Genomic DNA, 13,708 nt, shown 5'->3' on the forward strand with positions numbered 1-13,708 from the left:
TTTTTCAACTACATAGATGCTAATGAAATGTGACCATCTAGAACCACTATAAACCAACTACAAAACAAAAAACCCCATCAAAACACAAGGCCTTGCAGGACTTAGGTGTGAAGCATATGAAACTTAGAAACCAGAGGGGGAAATGACCGTTAACACTGGTTTCAGGACCTGGTCAGTTTCCTTATCGCCAGGATCAGAATGAATATGGCATCACTGCTTTCCCTTTCAGGGGCTCTGTGAGACACTTCATCACTGCCTTTGATTCCTTTTCTAAACTGTATTCTTCTTAATATTCTACTTTCTCAATACCTATGCTCATTTCTTATTCCCTTGACTTACCCTTACCCTTATTCTAGAAAATAATGACTAAGATCTTATTCTGACTATATTAACATATTTTATCAGTCTTAACTAATTTCTTAAATTTAGATCTAGGTTTGACTTTTTCAGACAATAATATTTCTGACTTCTGAGCCTATTATCTGATTCCACTATTGGAAATGAAGCAAAAGACCCTTTCTTGATTCATTCTGATGTTCTGCTTTTAAATGCTCAGTTAACCTACAAATCATTTCAATAGGTAGTGGCTAAAATCAACAGCCCTCAGCAACAAGGTCCATACTTGAGAAATAGGAATGCTGCAGTGCTTTTGCTCAGTGATTTCTTTCAATGGTAGAATTTAGACACATAAACTTGTTAAAAGGGGGAAAAAATTAAAAACAAGCTTGATTTTTTTTAGGGCCTTCTAAGAGCTGCTTAATTCTACTCAGGTTAATCTGACATTAATCTCCAGTATGTCCAGTTAGTCTGCAAAAGGTATGAGATTATTTCAGTAAAAAGAAATGAGTTATGTTTTCTTAATCTATAATTTTTTGCTGAATTACCATGCCTTATTTAAAGCGGTTGAGTAGGTATTATGTAGAGACTGGAGAACTGAGGAGACTTAAATCTGGGTTCTGCCACCAATGCCATTTTTGCCCAATTAAGGTTAAGTTCTTTCTTTTCAAAGACACAAATTTCTCAGTTATAAAATTAAAAGGGTAGTATAGTAAAATTCGGTATTTTTCAGTTGGACCAACCCAGTTGGTCCATGAACCTCTGAGGGTCTTCAAGACCTTTTCAATGGCCCAGGTCCTTGAAGCCAAAATTGGTTTTATAATAATATGAAGATGCTGACATTTGCTCTTTTGGTGACAAAGCAATGATGTGCTTTAGTAGGAATCAACAAACAATCCACTCAAAAAGCAGGCAGAGGACCTAAATAGACATGTCTCCAAAGAAGTCATACAGATGGCCAAGAGGCACATGAAAAGATGTTCAACATTGCTAATTATTAGGTAAATATAAATCATTTATCTACCCTGAGATATCTCACGCCAGTCAAAATAGCTATCATCAAAAAATCCATGAACAATAAATGCTGGAGAGGGCAAGGAGAAAAGGGAAACCGCCAATATTGTTGGTGGGAATGCAAATTATACAGCCACTATGGAGAAGAGTATCGGAGTTCCTTAAAAAACTAAAAACAGAGCTACTATATGACCCTGCAGTCCCACTCCTGGGTGTATATCCAGAGGAAAACGTGGTCTGAAAGGATACATGCACCCCAATGTTCACTGCAGCACTGATTACAACAGATATGGAAGGAACTTAAATGTCTAGCAACAAAGAATTGGATAAAGAAGATGTAGTAGATATATACAATGGAATATTGCTCAGCCATTAAGAAGAATGAAATAATGCCATTTGCAGCAACATGGATGGACCTAGAGATTGTCATACTGAGTGAAGTAAGCCAGGCAGAGAAATAAAAATACCATATGATATTGGTTATATGTGGAATCTAAAAAAAATGATACAAATGAACTTGTTTACAAGTAAGACTTAAAGAACAAACTTATGGTTACTTAGGGGGAAGGATGGGAGAGGAATGGATAGTTAACAGAGTTTGGGATCAACATGTACACACTGCTCTATTTAAAATGGATAACCAACAAGGACCCACTGTATAGCACAGGGAACTGTCTTCAATGTTATGAGGCAGCCTGGATGGGAGGGGAATTTGGGGGAGAAAAGATGTATATATATACAAATGTGCTTAGTTGCTCAACTGTGTCTGACTCTTTGCAACCCCATGGACTGTAGCCCGCCAGGCTCCTCTGTCCATGGGGATTCTCCAGGAAAGAATACTGGAGTGGGTTGCCATGCCCTCCTCCAGGGGATCTTCCCAACCCAGGAATCAAACCCAGGTTTCCTGCATTGCAGGTGGATTCTTTACCATCTGAGCCACCAGGGAAGCCCATGTATATGTATATGTATATGTATATGTATATGTATATGTATATGTATATGTATATGTATGAATGAGTCCCTTTGCTGTCCACATGAAACTATCACAACATTGTTAATTGGCTATAATTCAATACAGCTGGTTCTAAAAGTCTCTGTTCTTGTTTTTAGAGTCTCTCTTTATTGCACTGAGATCTGAGAATGTAGTCTTTATAATTTCTTTCTGCAATTTTAGAACTGTCTTCTTCGTCTTTTGAACACCAAACAGGAATAATTTTAATATTATCTTCACCTTTTCCCCTTGGACATCACCAAACACTACTGTGCCAGGAGTTCTGACTATGTTTCAAAATGAAGGATCGAAGGAAAAATGTGGTAAAAATTTTCCATGAGAAAAGAAAGATGTTACCTGAAACATATCCGTATCTTTATCATGTGTGTACTCAACCACCACAGTCTGATTTCTTGACAGAGTGTACGATATACTGTGTTGACCTTTGCAGCTGATAGCCTGATAGTGAAAGAAAAATATATAAAAATTCATTAAAATTTCAACAACTTATCACAATTCTGCTTAGAGTTTAACAGACATCACTCTATCAGCAAAACCCAGCACAAGCTAGTGGTTTCCTAAAGACCAGAGCCTGATCCTGCTATGCCCTGAATTACAGAAGAGTCCACATTGACAAGACTGGATTTACCAAATATTCATCCCTAATAGGAACAATATTTTACTTATGTCAAATCAAAGTAAATTTACTAGTTTCCAAGCCCTGATTTAATCATAGCCCTAGAAAAACACACACTTTCTCCATGTCACCTTAACTCAGTAATAGAATTTTTCAGACTAACATGATTTAAAATTTCTTAATTTATTTCACAATGAAACAGATAACTCAATAACATTTTGTAATGGTATTTTTCCTACATGATAGGGATTATACTGAGAGTAAAACAATTGCTGGAAAAAAGTAAATATTCTATTAAAACTTCCATATAATAATGTACTACTTTAGCCAATGATAATTATACTCTGAGCTACATCTTACTTAAATCTTGTATAAGCAGTTGCTTAATCCAGATGGTTTTTGAGTTAATAAAAAATGTAGCTAAGTTAGTTTCATCTAACTTAGCTTAGTTTCATCTAAGTTTCATCACCTCTATTTTTAGACTAGACTAAACATAATAGTCTTTGGTTTAGTGAATCTAGAAACCAATAATACAATATTGTTCTTTTTTCCTCCATAATGATATATTTTACTATATCTTAAGTTGTGGTCACATAGTTTTAAATTTCCAAATTAACAAAAGAAGTTTATTTAAATTCTACTCCAGATTATTTCAATTACACTGTCCATTCCACTTTAACCTAATTTATCTTCATTTCTAATGTTTTACATTAAATATAATAAATAAAACTTTAATAAGCCTATCTAGTAAACATTTATTGAATGATCACTGTATGAAGGCCAAGAAAGAGTAAACATTTGGAAGTAGCGAGACATATATAGAGCACGTTAATGAAAATATACTCTGAACATTTACATTTAACTAATACAATTGCTTATAGTAATACATAGTACAAGATTACAAATCAGCTTTGAAGTTAGCCTGGTTAACCTCATGGTTATTTAATCAGCTGCCCTCAAGAAAGTCATCACTGAATTGATGTTTTGTTGTACATGCGTCATGAAGATAATGCAAGTATTAGAAATAATAATTTATACATTTAATATTATTAGGGATCTAAAAAAATACTTTTTAGATTACTCAACTCCAGTAATAAATCCTAAATTTTCATTGCTCAAAGTCACATGAAATCAGTGGTTATTGATATGTGACAGTTTTTCAAAATCAAATTAATAAAGAACTATTTCCAATTAAGATAAGTGGATGTTTATAGTTAATTGAAAAAACCCACTTAAAATATTTTACTAAGCTCAGAGTTACAAAACTGATAACCAGGGAGTGATTATGTATACACTTATTATAACTTATTTTAGGATTCCTAAAAAGTATCTATTACATTTAAGTTTTCCATTTATAAGTACATCAACTCAACTTTTTTGGCACATATGCTACACAAAATAACTGTAGTTTGCAAATTATCTGCAAAAGAAGGAGTTTACAAATGCCAGAACAGAACGCCTTTTAAAAAGTTGGACGTTTTTGTACGAGTAGCCTGGAAGTGAAGCTTCTCATGCTTGAAACATCTTACCTTGAAATCGGTCTGAAGTTTGTATTCTATTCCTTAACATGCTGTAGTTTTAACATTTAAACATTTCTTACAAGTTTGCTGGGAAATCAATGCCCAGGAAGACCTGCTGTGCTCACCCCATGACTTAGTGCAGCTTCTGGGCTACTCTGGGAAGTCCTGAAAATAGGCATTTTACAGGCCCTAAGTTGCTTCTGGGCCCAGTTCTTCTAGAGTGTTTTATTCTAAAACTACTCTTGCGACCCAGACTATCATAAGAGAGAATAAGGCTATTTATAGGGAGCTTGAGCCCAGTGCCACTCTTGGAAACAGACAGAAACCAGGGGAACCAAAGATCTGGACCAGCCCCTGCCCGAGGAGACCCTGAGGCTTTACATGCTGATTCAGGACACCTTGAATGATGAGTCCATTTAAAGACAAACTACAATTTCAGACTTCCTCCAGTTTCTCAAATGTGGCTATTAAATGTGGATCACCAGTCTTAGGAAAGGTGAATGTTTTGAGCATAGGAAAACACATTTTCTGAGACTATTTAATTAAGAAAGTTTTAAACAAGAGCTCCATTTTGGAAGTCTCTGGATTTAGGGAAGATGGAGAAGTGGGAAAAGGGATCCTACAAGGAGAACAAGTCCCAGAAGGTGATGAACTCCCCACTGTGGAGGAGATGGCTGAGGAACTTCAGATCCCTGTGACCTACCTAAATCACTTCCTGTCTGGCAGGGGTCTCCTTCTGTGAGTGATAAGTGGGGAGGGGAGGCCTTTCCTGCAAAGAGCCCCACCCAATAGGCTGCACCTATAGTGGGGAGAAGCATGGAGATAAGTTAGCCAGGACTTAAGTCCTGGAGAAATAAGTTGGAGATTTAAGCCAGGACTGAGGTTTGGAGCAAAAGGGGGCAGTCAAAACCCAGGCCACCTCTGGCCACCAGTGGGCCCCCCAGAAATAATGGAGAGCGTCCACTTGCCTTTGATGCCATGAATCAGGGCTCACATGATTTGGTCTGTGCATTTAAGTCTAGAGTTGGGCCAGACTTGGGGGTTTAAGGGAAGGCAAGAGCGGAGTTTAATAAACCTGGCATTAGTTTTTGCTTTCTCTCTGCATATGAGGCATAAAACTTTTCTGGGGTTAGAAAAGTATCATTTTCTCAGCAGTAATTTTAAGATATGGCTCTCAGAAAGACAGTTTCTAGAAAGTTACAGATTCACTGACTTGAATCAATCATTTTAGGTAATTTGGAAATAAACATTTCCCCAAGACACCGAATTGCTTTGAGATCTATTTTTGAAATATCAGAAAGGAGAGTAGGTAAGGCTGGCCTTCTCTTGGCACTCAACAGAATTCAGTACAAACAGTTACTGTAATATAAAGTGATTTCACTACACTCATTCAAATACAGAGACCAAGATCTTTAAAATGGTAAGGGGAACCAGCCTAACCAACCTGCCTGGCAGACAATACTGATCTGCCATAGTCACTTTTCTATTGTGATGGGGAAGCAAGGTGGCTGACACCGTGTCGGGTTACTATCAGTGCCTCAAAGACAGGTCTGGTGGCCTGTGGTCTCCACCCCCAGCACCGTGAGCATGGGAGGCATTCAAGGAAGGTCAGATGAGTGAATGAACTGCTACAGATTCAAGATGGCACTTGCAGTGTCTTTCCTCGGGTCTTCACCTCTCCTTTACCTTTCACTGACAGTAAAGCGTCTGCATGCAGTGCAGGAGACCTGGGTTCGATCCCTGGGTTGGGAAGATCCCCTGGAGAAGGAAATGGCAACCCACTCCAGTACTCTTGCCTGGAAAATTCCATGGACTGAGGAGCCTGGTAGGCTACAGTCCATGGGATCGCAAAGAGTCGGACACGACTGAGCGACTTCAGTTTTCAGCAAAGGTACTAACACTGACACTCTTAGCTCAAATTTATTACGTGAGAATTTTTTCAGGTTAAAAAATATCACAATTTTACAATTAAAGATTAGACAATTACAGATCCAGAGAATAAAGGATTCCAACTTTATCCAGCTTAGGAAGCTATACACTGCTCAGATGCCCAAACCATGGCCCTTCCTGAGTCAGAACTCTCTTCCCAGCTGAAGACCTTTACTTCTTGGGTTTGCTCTACTAGTGTCACAGGCTTGGCTCAGCTGAGTTATCCACAGACTTCCAGGCAACAGCTACAGTTGGTTTTCCCGGTTCAACCCCAACTAAATGACAGAGTCCTCCAAGCCTCCAGACTTTACAAAAAAGTTAAAACAAAAACAAAAACAAAAAAACACCAAGGTTCACAATGTCTACAGGACTGTCTTCCTCTTATAAGCCCCTATACACACATATGGGGGTGGGGTTCTCCAGGCAAGAATACTGGAGTGGGTTGCCATTTCCTTCTCCCGGGGATCTTCCTGACTCGGGGATTGAACCCAGGTCTCCTGCACTGCAGGCGGTTTCTTTACTGACTGAGCTACCAGGGAAGCCCCATATACAAGCCTTTATAAGGCACTTATAAAGATAAGTGGTGTTGGAGAAGACTCTTGAGAGTCCATGGACTGCAAGGAGATCCAACCAGTCCATCCTAAAGGAGATCAGTCCTGGGTGTTCACTGGAAGGACTGATGTTGAAAACGAAACTCCAATACTTTGGCCACCTGATGCGAAGAGTTGACTCATTGGAAAAGACCCTGATGCTGGGAAGGATTGAGGGCAGGAGGAGAAGGGGACGACAGAGGATGAGATGGTTGCATGGTATCACCGACTCAATGGAGATGAGTTTGAGTAGACTCCGGGAGTTGGTGATGGACAGGGAGGCCTGGTGTGTTGCAGTCCATGGGGTCACGAAGAGTCGGACACAACTGAGTGACTAAACTGAACTGAATAAAGATATGTAATATGTAATAATATCAGAAAGGCAGTTCTACAAGATGCCTGACGAGATGGATTCATGTATTCATGAAAGCTAAAAAGCTTTCAATTTTTTAAAGTATAAGGGAAATAATCTAATCTTTAATAAGAAGCAGTGGGACTAGTGTTCAATCACAAAGTAAAAGGGAGAAAGCCCAAAGAGAAACTAACTGGTTTCTAGAAAATACTAATTTATTAGAGTTACAATTTAGCCCATTTAATTCAAGCCTTATAAAGCTTCCAAGTGAGACTTTATCAACTGTGTAGGGAGAGAAAATGATATTCATCACGGAGGCAGACATTGTTGGTTACCTACCTAATGCCTTTCACCCTGCTAGCTGAGCTGGCTGCTTACAAAAAAGCCTGAAAATGAAAAGACCAGCTCTTCCAGTCTCCTCTAAAGCTAGCACATGGAAAGGTGACCCAATCCTGACCAATGGGACTTGTGAGAAATCTGGTGTGGAGTTCCTGGGTTGGGAGACATCAAGAGAGAATTCTTTCCTTTTTCTGATAATAGAAGAAATGAACAACGATTAAGGGATGGCTGGAGCTGAGATGGCCATCACTCAACATGAAAGGAAGTCCAAAAGACTCAGAGAAGCAAGCTGAGCCTTGACATCTTTGAGCTGAGCCAAATCTGAAACGTATCTGCCCCAGACTACTGCTGTGAGAAAAATGAAGGGCTTTAGGGTGCTTTCGGTTGGGTATTTTGTTACTTGTAGTGTAAAGCATCATTATATTGTTTAGCCCAAACTTTGTCTCCTCCTGGGTTTCCTAATTCAGTCAATAGAGTAACCATATTCCAACCAATCATGCTTAAAACCTTCATGTTGGGACTTCCCTAGTGGTTCAGTGGTTAAGAATCTGCCTTGCAATGTAGGGAATGCAGTTTTGATCTCTGGCTAGGGAACTAAGATCCCATGTGCTGTGGAACAACTAAGCCCACGTGCCACAAGAGTCCCTGTACCACAATGAAAGATCCTGTGCATTGCACCTAAGACTCGACGCAACTAATAAATAATAAAAAAATAAAAGTCTTTTATGTCACCTCTCAGCCCTCTCTTGCCACCGTTGTCCATAGTATTACTGTCACTGGAGAAGGGAATGGCAACCCACTTCAGTGTTCTTGCCTGGGAAATCCCATGGACAGAGGAGCCTGGCAGGCTACAGTCCACAGGGTCACAAAGAGTCGGACATGACTTAGAGACTAAACAATAACAAATTACCCTCATACTTAAAATTTAACCGTGAGTCAAAGGCAAGCTCACTGATTTTACTGCATGAAGGCACAGATCACATACAAAGCAGAACAAACAATGTGCAACATTTCACTTTTTCTCCTCAAATACAAAGGAGCTGTTGGGCAACCAGTAATTACAAAACTGATTTATTCCCCAAAGGAGTTTTACAACCAGCTCCTTTATAGCCCACAACTTTCTGCTTTGGAGATTGGTGGTATAATCTAATCCATTTTCCTTTGAATCTGGGCTGCCCGTAGTAACTTACTTTACCAATGAAAAGCAGCAGAAATGACAGATGACACTTGGAGGCTTGTAGCTTCCCCTTGCTGCCCTCTAACACTTGCTCTTGGCATTCTAAGCCACCATAGAAGACACCTAACTCCCCGGAGGGCACCACACTAGAGAAAGTCCAAGCTACGAGGAGAGTCCTGGAGACTGAAATGCCACATGATGGGAGAGAGGCCATGGAGAAGCAAGACCCAGACATGTGAGTGAAGGAACCACCCTAGAAATGGACCCTCCAGTACCAGTTATCCCAGCACTTGCCTCGATCAGACACTGCTCACAGGAGCCCTTCCTAAATTCCTGACCCACAAAATTAGGAACAAAATCAAACGGTTTCCGCTAAGCCACCAAGTGTTGCAGTAGTTAGCTATACAACTAATGACAGCTGAGCCAATCCGTTTTCATGCCCTGCTGGGACAAGAGCATCTTTTCTGTCTTATGTGACTTATCACATAAGGCATCAAGGTGATTTGTGTGTCCCAGGGCATGGGGCAGGTATAGATAAGCACAGTGCCTTTACAGAGAATGGGGGTTGTGTTTCTGATGGCACCTTCAAAGATTCCTGAATGCATATTAAGAGGTTGTTTGTGGCTATAACAAATATATATTTTTACTGTGATAATCTTCAGTTATCAGGTTAAAAGAAAGTGAGAGTCACACTGCACACAACACCATCACCCAGACGTCTGCGGGTGTCACTGTGGAAGTTATGATGTCCAACTCTGGCAAATCACACGTATTATGTACACAATGGGGCATGTTTTACTCAACCAGAGTCAGCCTTATTCAAGGGGATGTGATGTGATTTGTGTGTATGTGTGTGTGTGAATCTGGGTTTCCAGTGAAATGAAATTCTCTTTCTTCAAATCCACAGCATACTTCTATTGCTGTATCTCAGAATCAGATGACCCAAGGGTTCGACAATCCCTCTTGTCGAGACGTCCAGGATGCCGACTACTACAGAACTGATTACTGCTCTTTTGCCACACAGCATCAGACTAAATCCAATGAGTGTGTTTTCAAAAGCAGCAGCAGCCTCTATAGTTTTTCTTCTTGTGAATAGATAGAATTAGTGTTGTTTTTGCCTGCCAAAGTAGAGGACCAGACACCAGGTGTGGCTTAGGCATTAAAGGAACCTTTTCCAGATAAATCTCAAGTTTTCATAGAGCTGCTCTGAAGAGGTATGCACCATGTGTCCGAACTTGGTGACATTCTGTGATGCTGTTCACCACACCCTGTCTTTTAGTTTCTAGGGAAACATCTCGCAAAGAAGTTAGAGATGCTCTAACAACCCATCAGATGGGGATGAGCCTAAAAATGTCCTGAACAGTCTACTCATGGAGCCAGAGGCTCGTTCGTCTTTTGGGTCCCACCAAGAAATGTAACAAGAGCTTGTGTTCTCTACAGCCTTCTAGACGATATCCACGACTCGGCACTCTTTAATAAGGTGCAGTAGATTGAATACAGGCTCCCCATTCATGTTTTAGGCAAGTTTATTTTAAGCTACTTTAACTGTTCATTCTAATTTGTACGTTAATATTTCAGCCCATTGTACAATTCAAATACATAACTATGCAAAACTATTATTGCAGAAAGGAGCTGATAAAAATGGGAAATGACTACATTGATCTCTCAGCCATTCTGGTTATAAACACAAACCTTCTGTGATAGGGTGGACTGCTATAGAAACAACATTTTAATTGACATGGAAAAACTTAATAATGGAATCTGTTATGGGGTAGGACTGAACTGGGCCAATGAATGTAACCTTCTTTGTTCAAAAACACCTTCTGATATTTAGAGCAGGAAAGCGCACATTTATGAGCAGATGAATGAGTCTGCTGTGAGCTCTGTAGCATATTGGAAATAACTGATGAATGACTTTACTACCCAGAGCATCGTGTCCACTGTGCGATGCTGGGGCAGTATAGGCGGGGGGTGGGTACTAGAGGGTACCAGCACATATGGGCACAGTGTAGCTGCCCTATAGGTCTCTGGCATTGCTTTGCCTCATTGCAACATCCACTGATAATCCAGCACATGCCTGAACATGGGGCAAAAGGGAATATTTACGCCAGATGGCTGTCTCAATATGACTACTTGGTTTATCCTGCTGAGCTTCCAAGTTTACATGTACTTTGAAAAGTGAGAGCATTAGTCGCTTAGTCATGTCCGACTCTTTGCAACCCAACCCCATGGACCGTAGTCCATCAGGCTCCTCTGTCCATGGGATTTTCCAGGCAAGAACAGTGGAGTGGGTAGCCATTCCCTTCTCTAGGGAATCTTTAGGAAAGGACAATAAGACCATCTGTGGACACTGCAGAGATCAGTGGCCAGTGGATTCTGATGTTGAGGAAAAAGCCACACTCTGGGCCCCAGATCTAGACCCTACTTTTGTCACTCACCCACTGTAACCATTTCACAGGTCATCTGTTATTACCTTTATAATTTATCAACAGAATGGGTCAATGTCAGCAGCATTCACAACACTGTATTCAAAGCAGAGGGAATGATGAACAGCATGGCACTGTCTCTCCTCAAATACAAACCTGTACTCGGAGCCATCACTTTCCTGTGGTCCGTAACACAAGCTTTAGAGATTACTGTTCTGTTTAGCTTAGCTTTAAATATATGTTAGCTATTGACTGTATTAATTAGAGATAATCCTGGTTTGAAAAACATGTTTTTCCAGAACTAATGACTTTTATGTCAAGCTGACAAGTATAATTAGGCAATAAATCGTCAATCAGTCTGGTTCAGATTGCTGCGGGGAGATGAGATCTCTGCCATCCTTGTCAATTTATGTATAAAATATGCATGAGTACTATTTCTAAAGAGAGGAGGTGGCTAAAGGGAATTCATAATTTATTTCTGCATAAATACACTCTTTAAAATGTTCTATCTTTTCAAGGAGCCATATTTCAAATGAGTGCCCAAACCACGGCTACAATTAGAAAGTCACAAAATGCCTACTTGGATTTCATCAAAATCAACAGTGTTTCATAAAATCAATCAATCAAAATGATAAGCCTAGTTGTTAGAGGCAATGGCGTTGAACTTGGCAGTGGGCCACACCCACGCCCATCTGGGATTGGCTCACTGAGCTATTCCACAAACCTTGGCAGAGAACCTAGTGCATGCACAGGGCTGGGGCAGACGCGGTAAATCAATCCAGCAAACACAGATGCCAGAGAGGATGTCTGAGCGGAAACGTGTTTCTAACTTGGAGTCACTCCTAATTACACTGAAGCTGGATTTGGTCACGGGACCAATCACAGGAGATGACCTGATACAGTTCAGAAAGTATGACACACTGAGGGCTGTGGTTGGAGAGCTGGGCAGGAACACACTGATGTGCCTTGTAGCGATCTGTTCCCAGGAACTTGTACACCGCTTACACTGATGGAAAGAAAACCTCCTTGAGGGCAGGAACTCTTGTCTTTTTGAATCAGTCTTCGATTCAGGCAGAATACTGCATGGCTAAAAGTACAGATCAGGAGGCTTTCCTACTTCACTGATGACCGGCTGTGGGACCCTAGGCAGGTTACTTAAATGCTCCGTGCCTCAGTTTTGTCATCTTACAAGTGCTGGCCCTGGGTCCAGGAAGGTTAGAGCTATCTCAGGGCAAAGATGCTTTAGCGACTTTTATATCTTCCCGGTTTACCACCAAGTGCTGAACGAGGGACAGGTTCAGATCCGAGCCTGTATAAACCTATTAGGCTATCCTAATGTGCAGTCCCCTGTTTCCATTCTTCTTTCTCCTGTCTTTTGGAAAATAGTGATGATGTGCAATTTTCCCACAGAGGACACACATCTAGACACATGAACAGGTTACATTACCAATCACAGGTGTGCACTAGTCACCATCAGTGACGGTCTGTTTCTAATGGTGACTTTGAAAAGGCAGACTTTTCAAAGACATCACCCCACACTGGCTGCATGGCAGCACCTGTGAAGCAGGAGAGGACGAGGGAGGGGTACAGTCCTGATAGTGCAAGGCAGAACTCTGGAGCTTCCCCCATCTCAAGGCCCACACAGCAGATGTCAGAGCCGCTGACTACCTAGGTAGTGACGACCACTGTGGTCCCTGGAGAAGGATGGAGGGGGTGGGGGTCGCACCCATCTGGTAGGAGACAGAGAAACTGACTTCTAACACATACATTCACCAGAACAACAGTTTGTTTTCTCTGGAACATTACATGTGAGTAAGAAGGGATATAGGAAGAAAAGATGAAGATGCAATGTATTTTAAATGCCATGTATTTCACTGAAAATGAAAACACCAATGAGATACTTCTTTGTTGTACACCTTAAAACTAGAAGAAGAGAGAAACCTAACCACGGTCTCTCATAACAGGAGGTGGTAAACTTTATGGAGACAGTCAATGGACAATGCGTTAAAAGATGGGTGTGAATTTGTCTATTGCAACACCTAATTTACTTATCTGAATATTTAAGTATCTGCATACATAAGAGCTACCTGTCACAGGAGACAAAGCTAATTGAAAGAATGAACTCTAATAAATATGAATTATAAATAACTGTAAAACGACTAGGCTGAAAAAGTGAAATTCATTGTTCAATAATTCCATTTATATACTTTTCATAAATGATGCATTTACTGGGTAAAACAAAGTATATCTTTTGTTTCCAAAGATATACAGGTATCTACCATAAACTATGTGTTACAGGGAGCCACAAGTAAATGCAAGGTCTAATTTGTTGCCATAAGCAGGCAAACTTCCCAGTGCTATAAACTGAATATGACATAAATTGATTTTATACTAAGA

General features: G+C 40.4%; 1 protein-coding gene across 2 annotated transcripts in view; it reads right to left on the bottom strand.

Moving 5' to 3' along the window:
- Positions 1-13,708, bottom strand: part of PELI2 (pellino E3 ubiquitin protein ligase family member 2) — a 190,168-nt gene that overhangs the window by 22,382 nt on the left and 154,078 nt on the right. For both annotated transcript variants that reach the window (XM_018054104.1, XM_018054103.1), the window contains exon 3: positions 2,699-2,800. In XM_018054104.1, the coding sequence (XP_017909593.1) occupies positions 2,699-2,800 (102 nt within the window). The remainder of the gene's footprint in view (positions 1-2,698; positions 2,801-13,708) is intronic.

Source organism: Capra hircus, chromosome 10 (genome assembly GCF_001704415.2).
Source record: "Capra hircus breed San Clemente chromosome 10, ASM170441v1, whole genome shotgun sequence".
NCBI lineage: Eukaryota > Metazoa > Chordata > Mammalia > Artiodactyla > Bovidae > Capra > Capra hircus.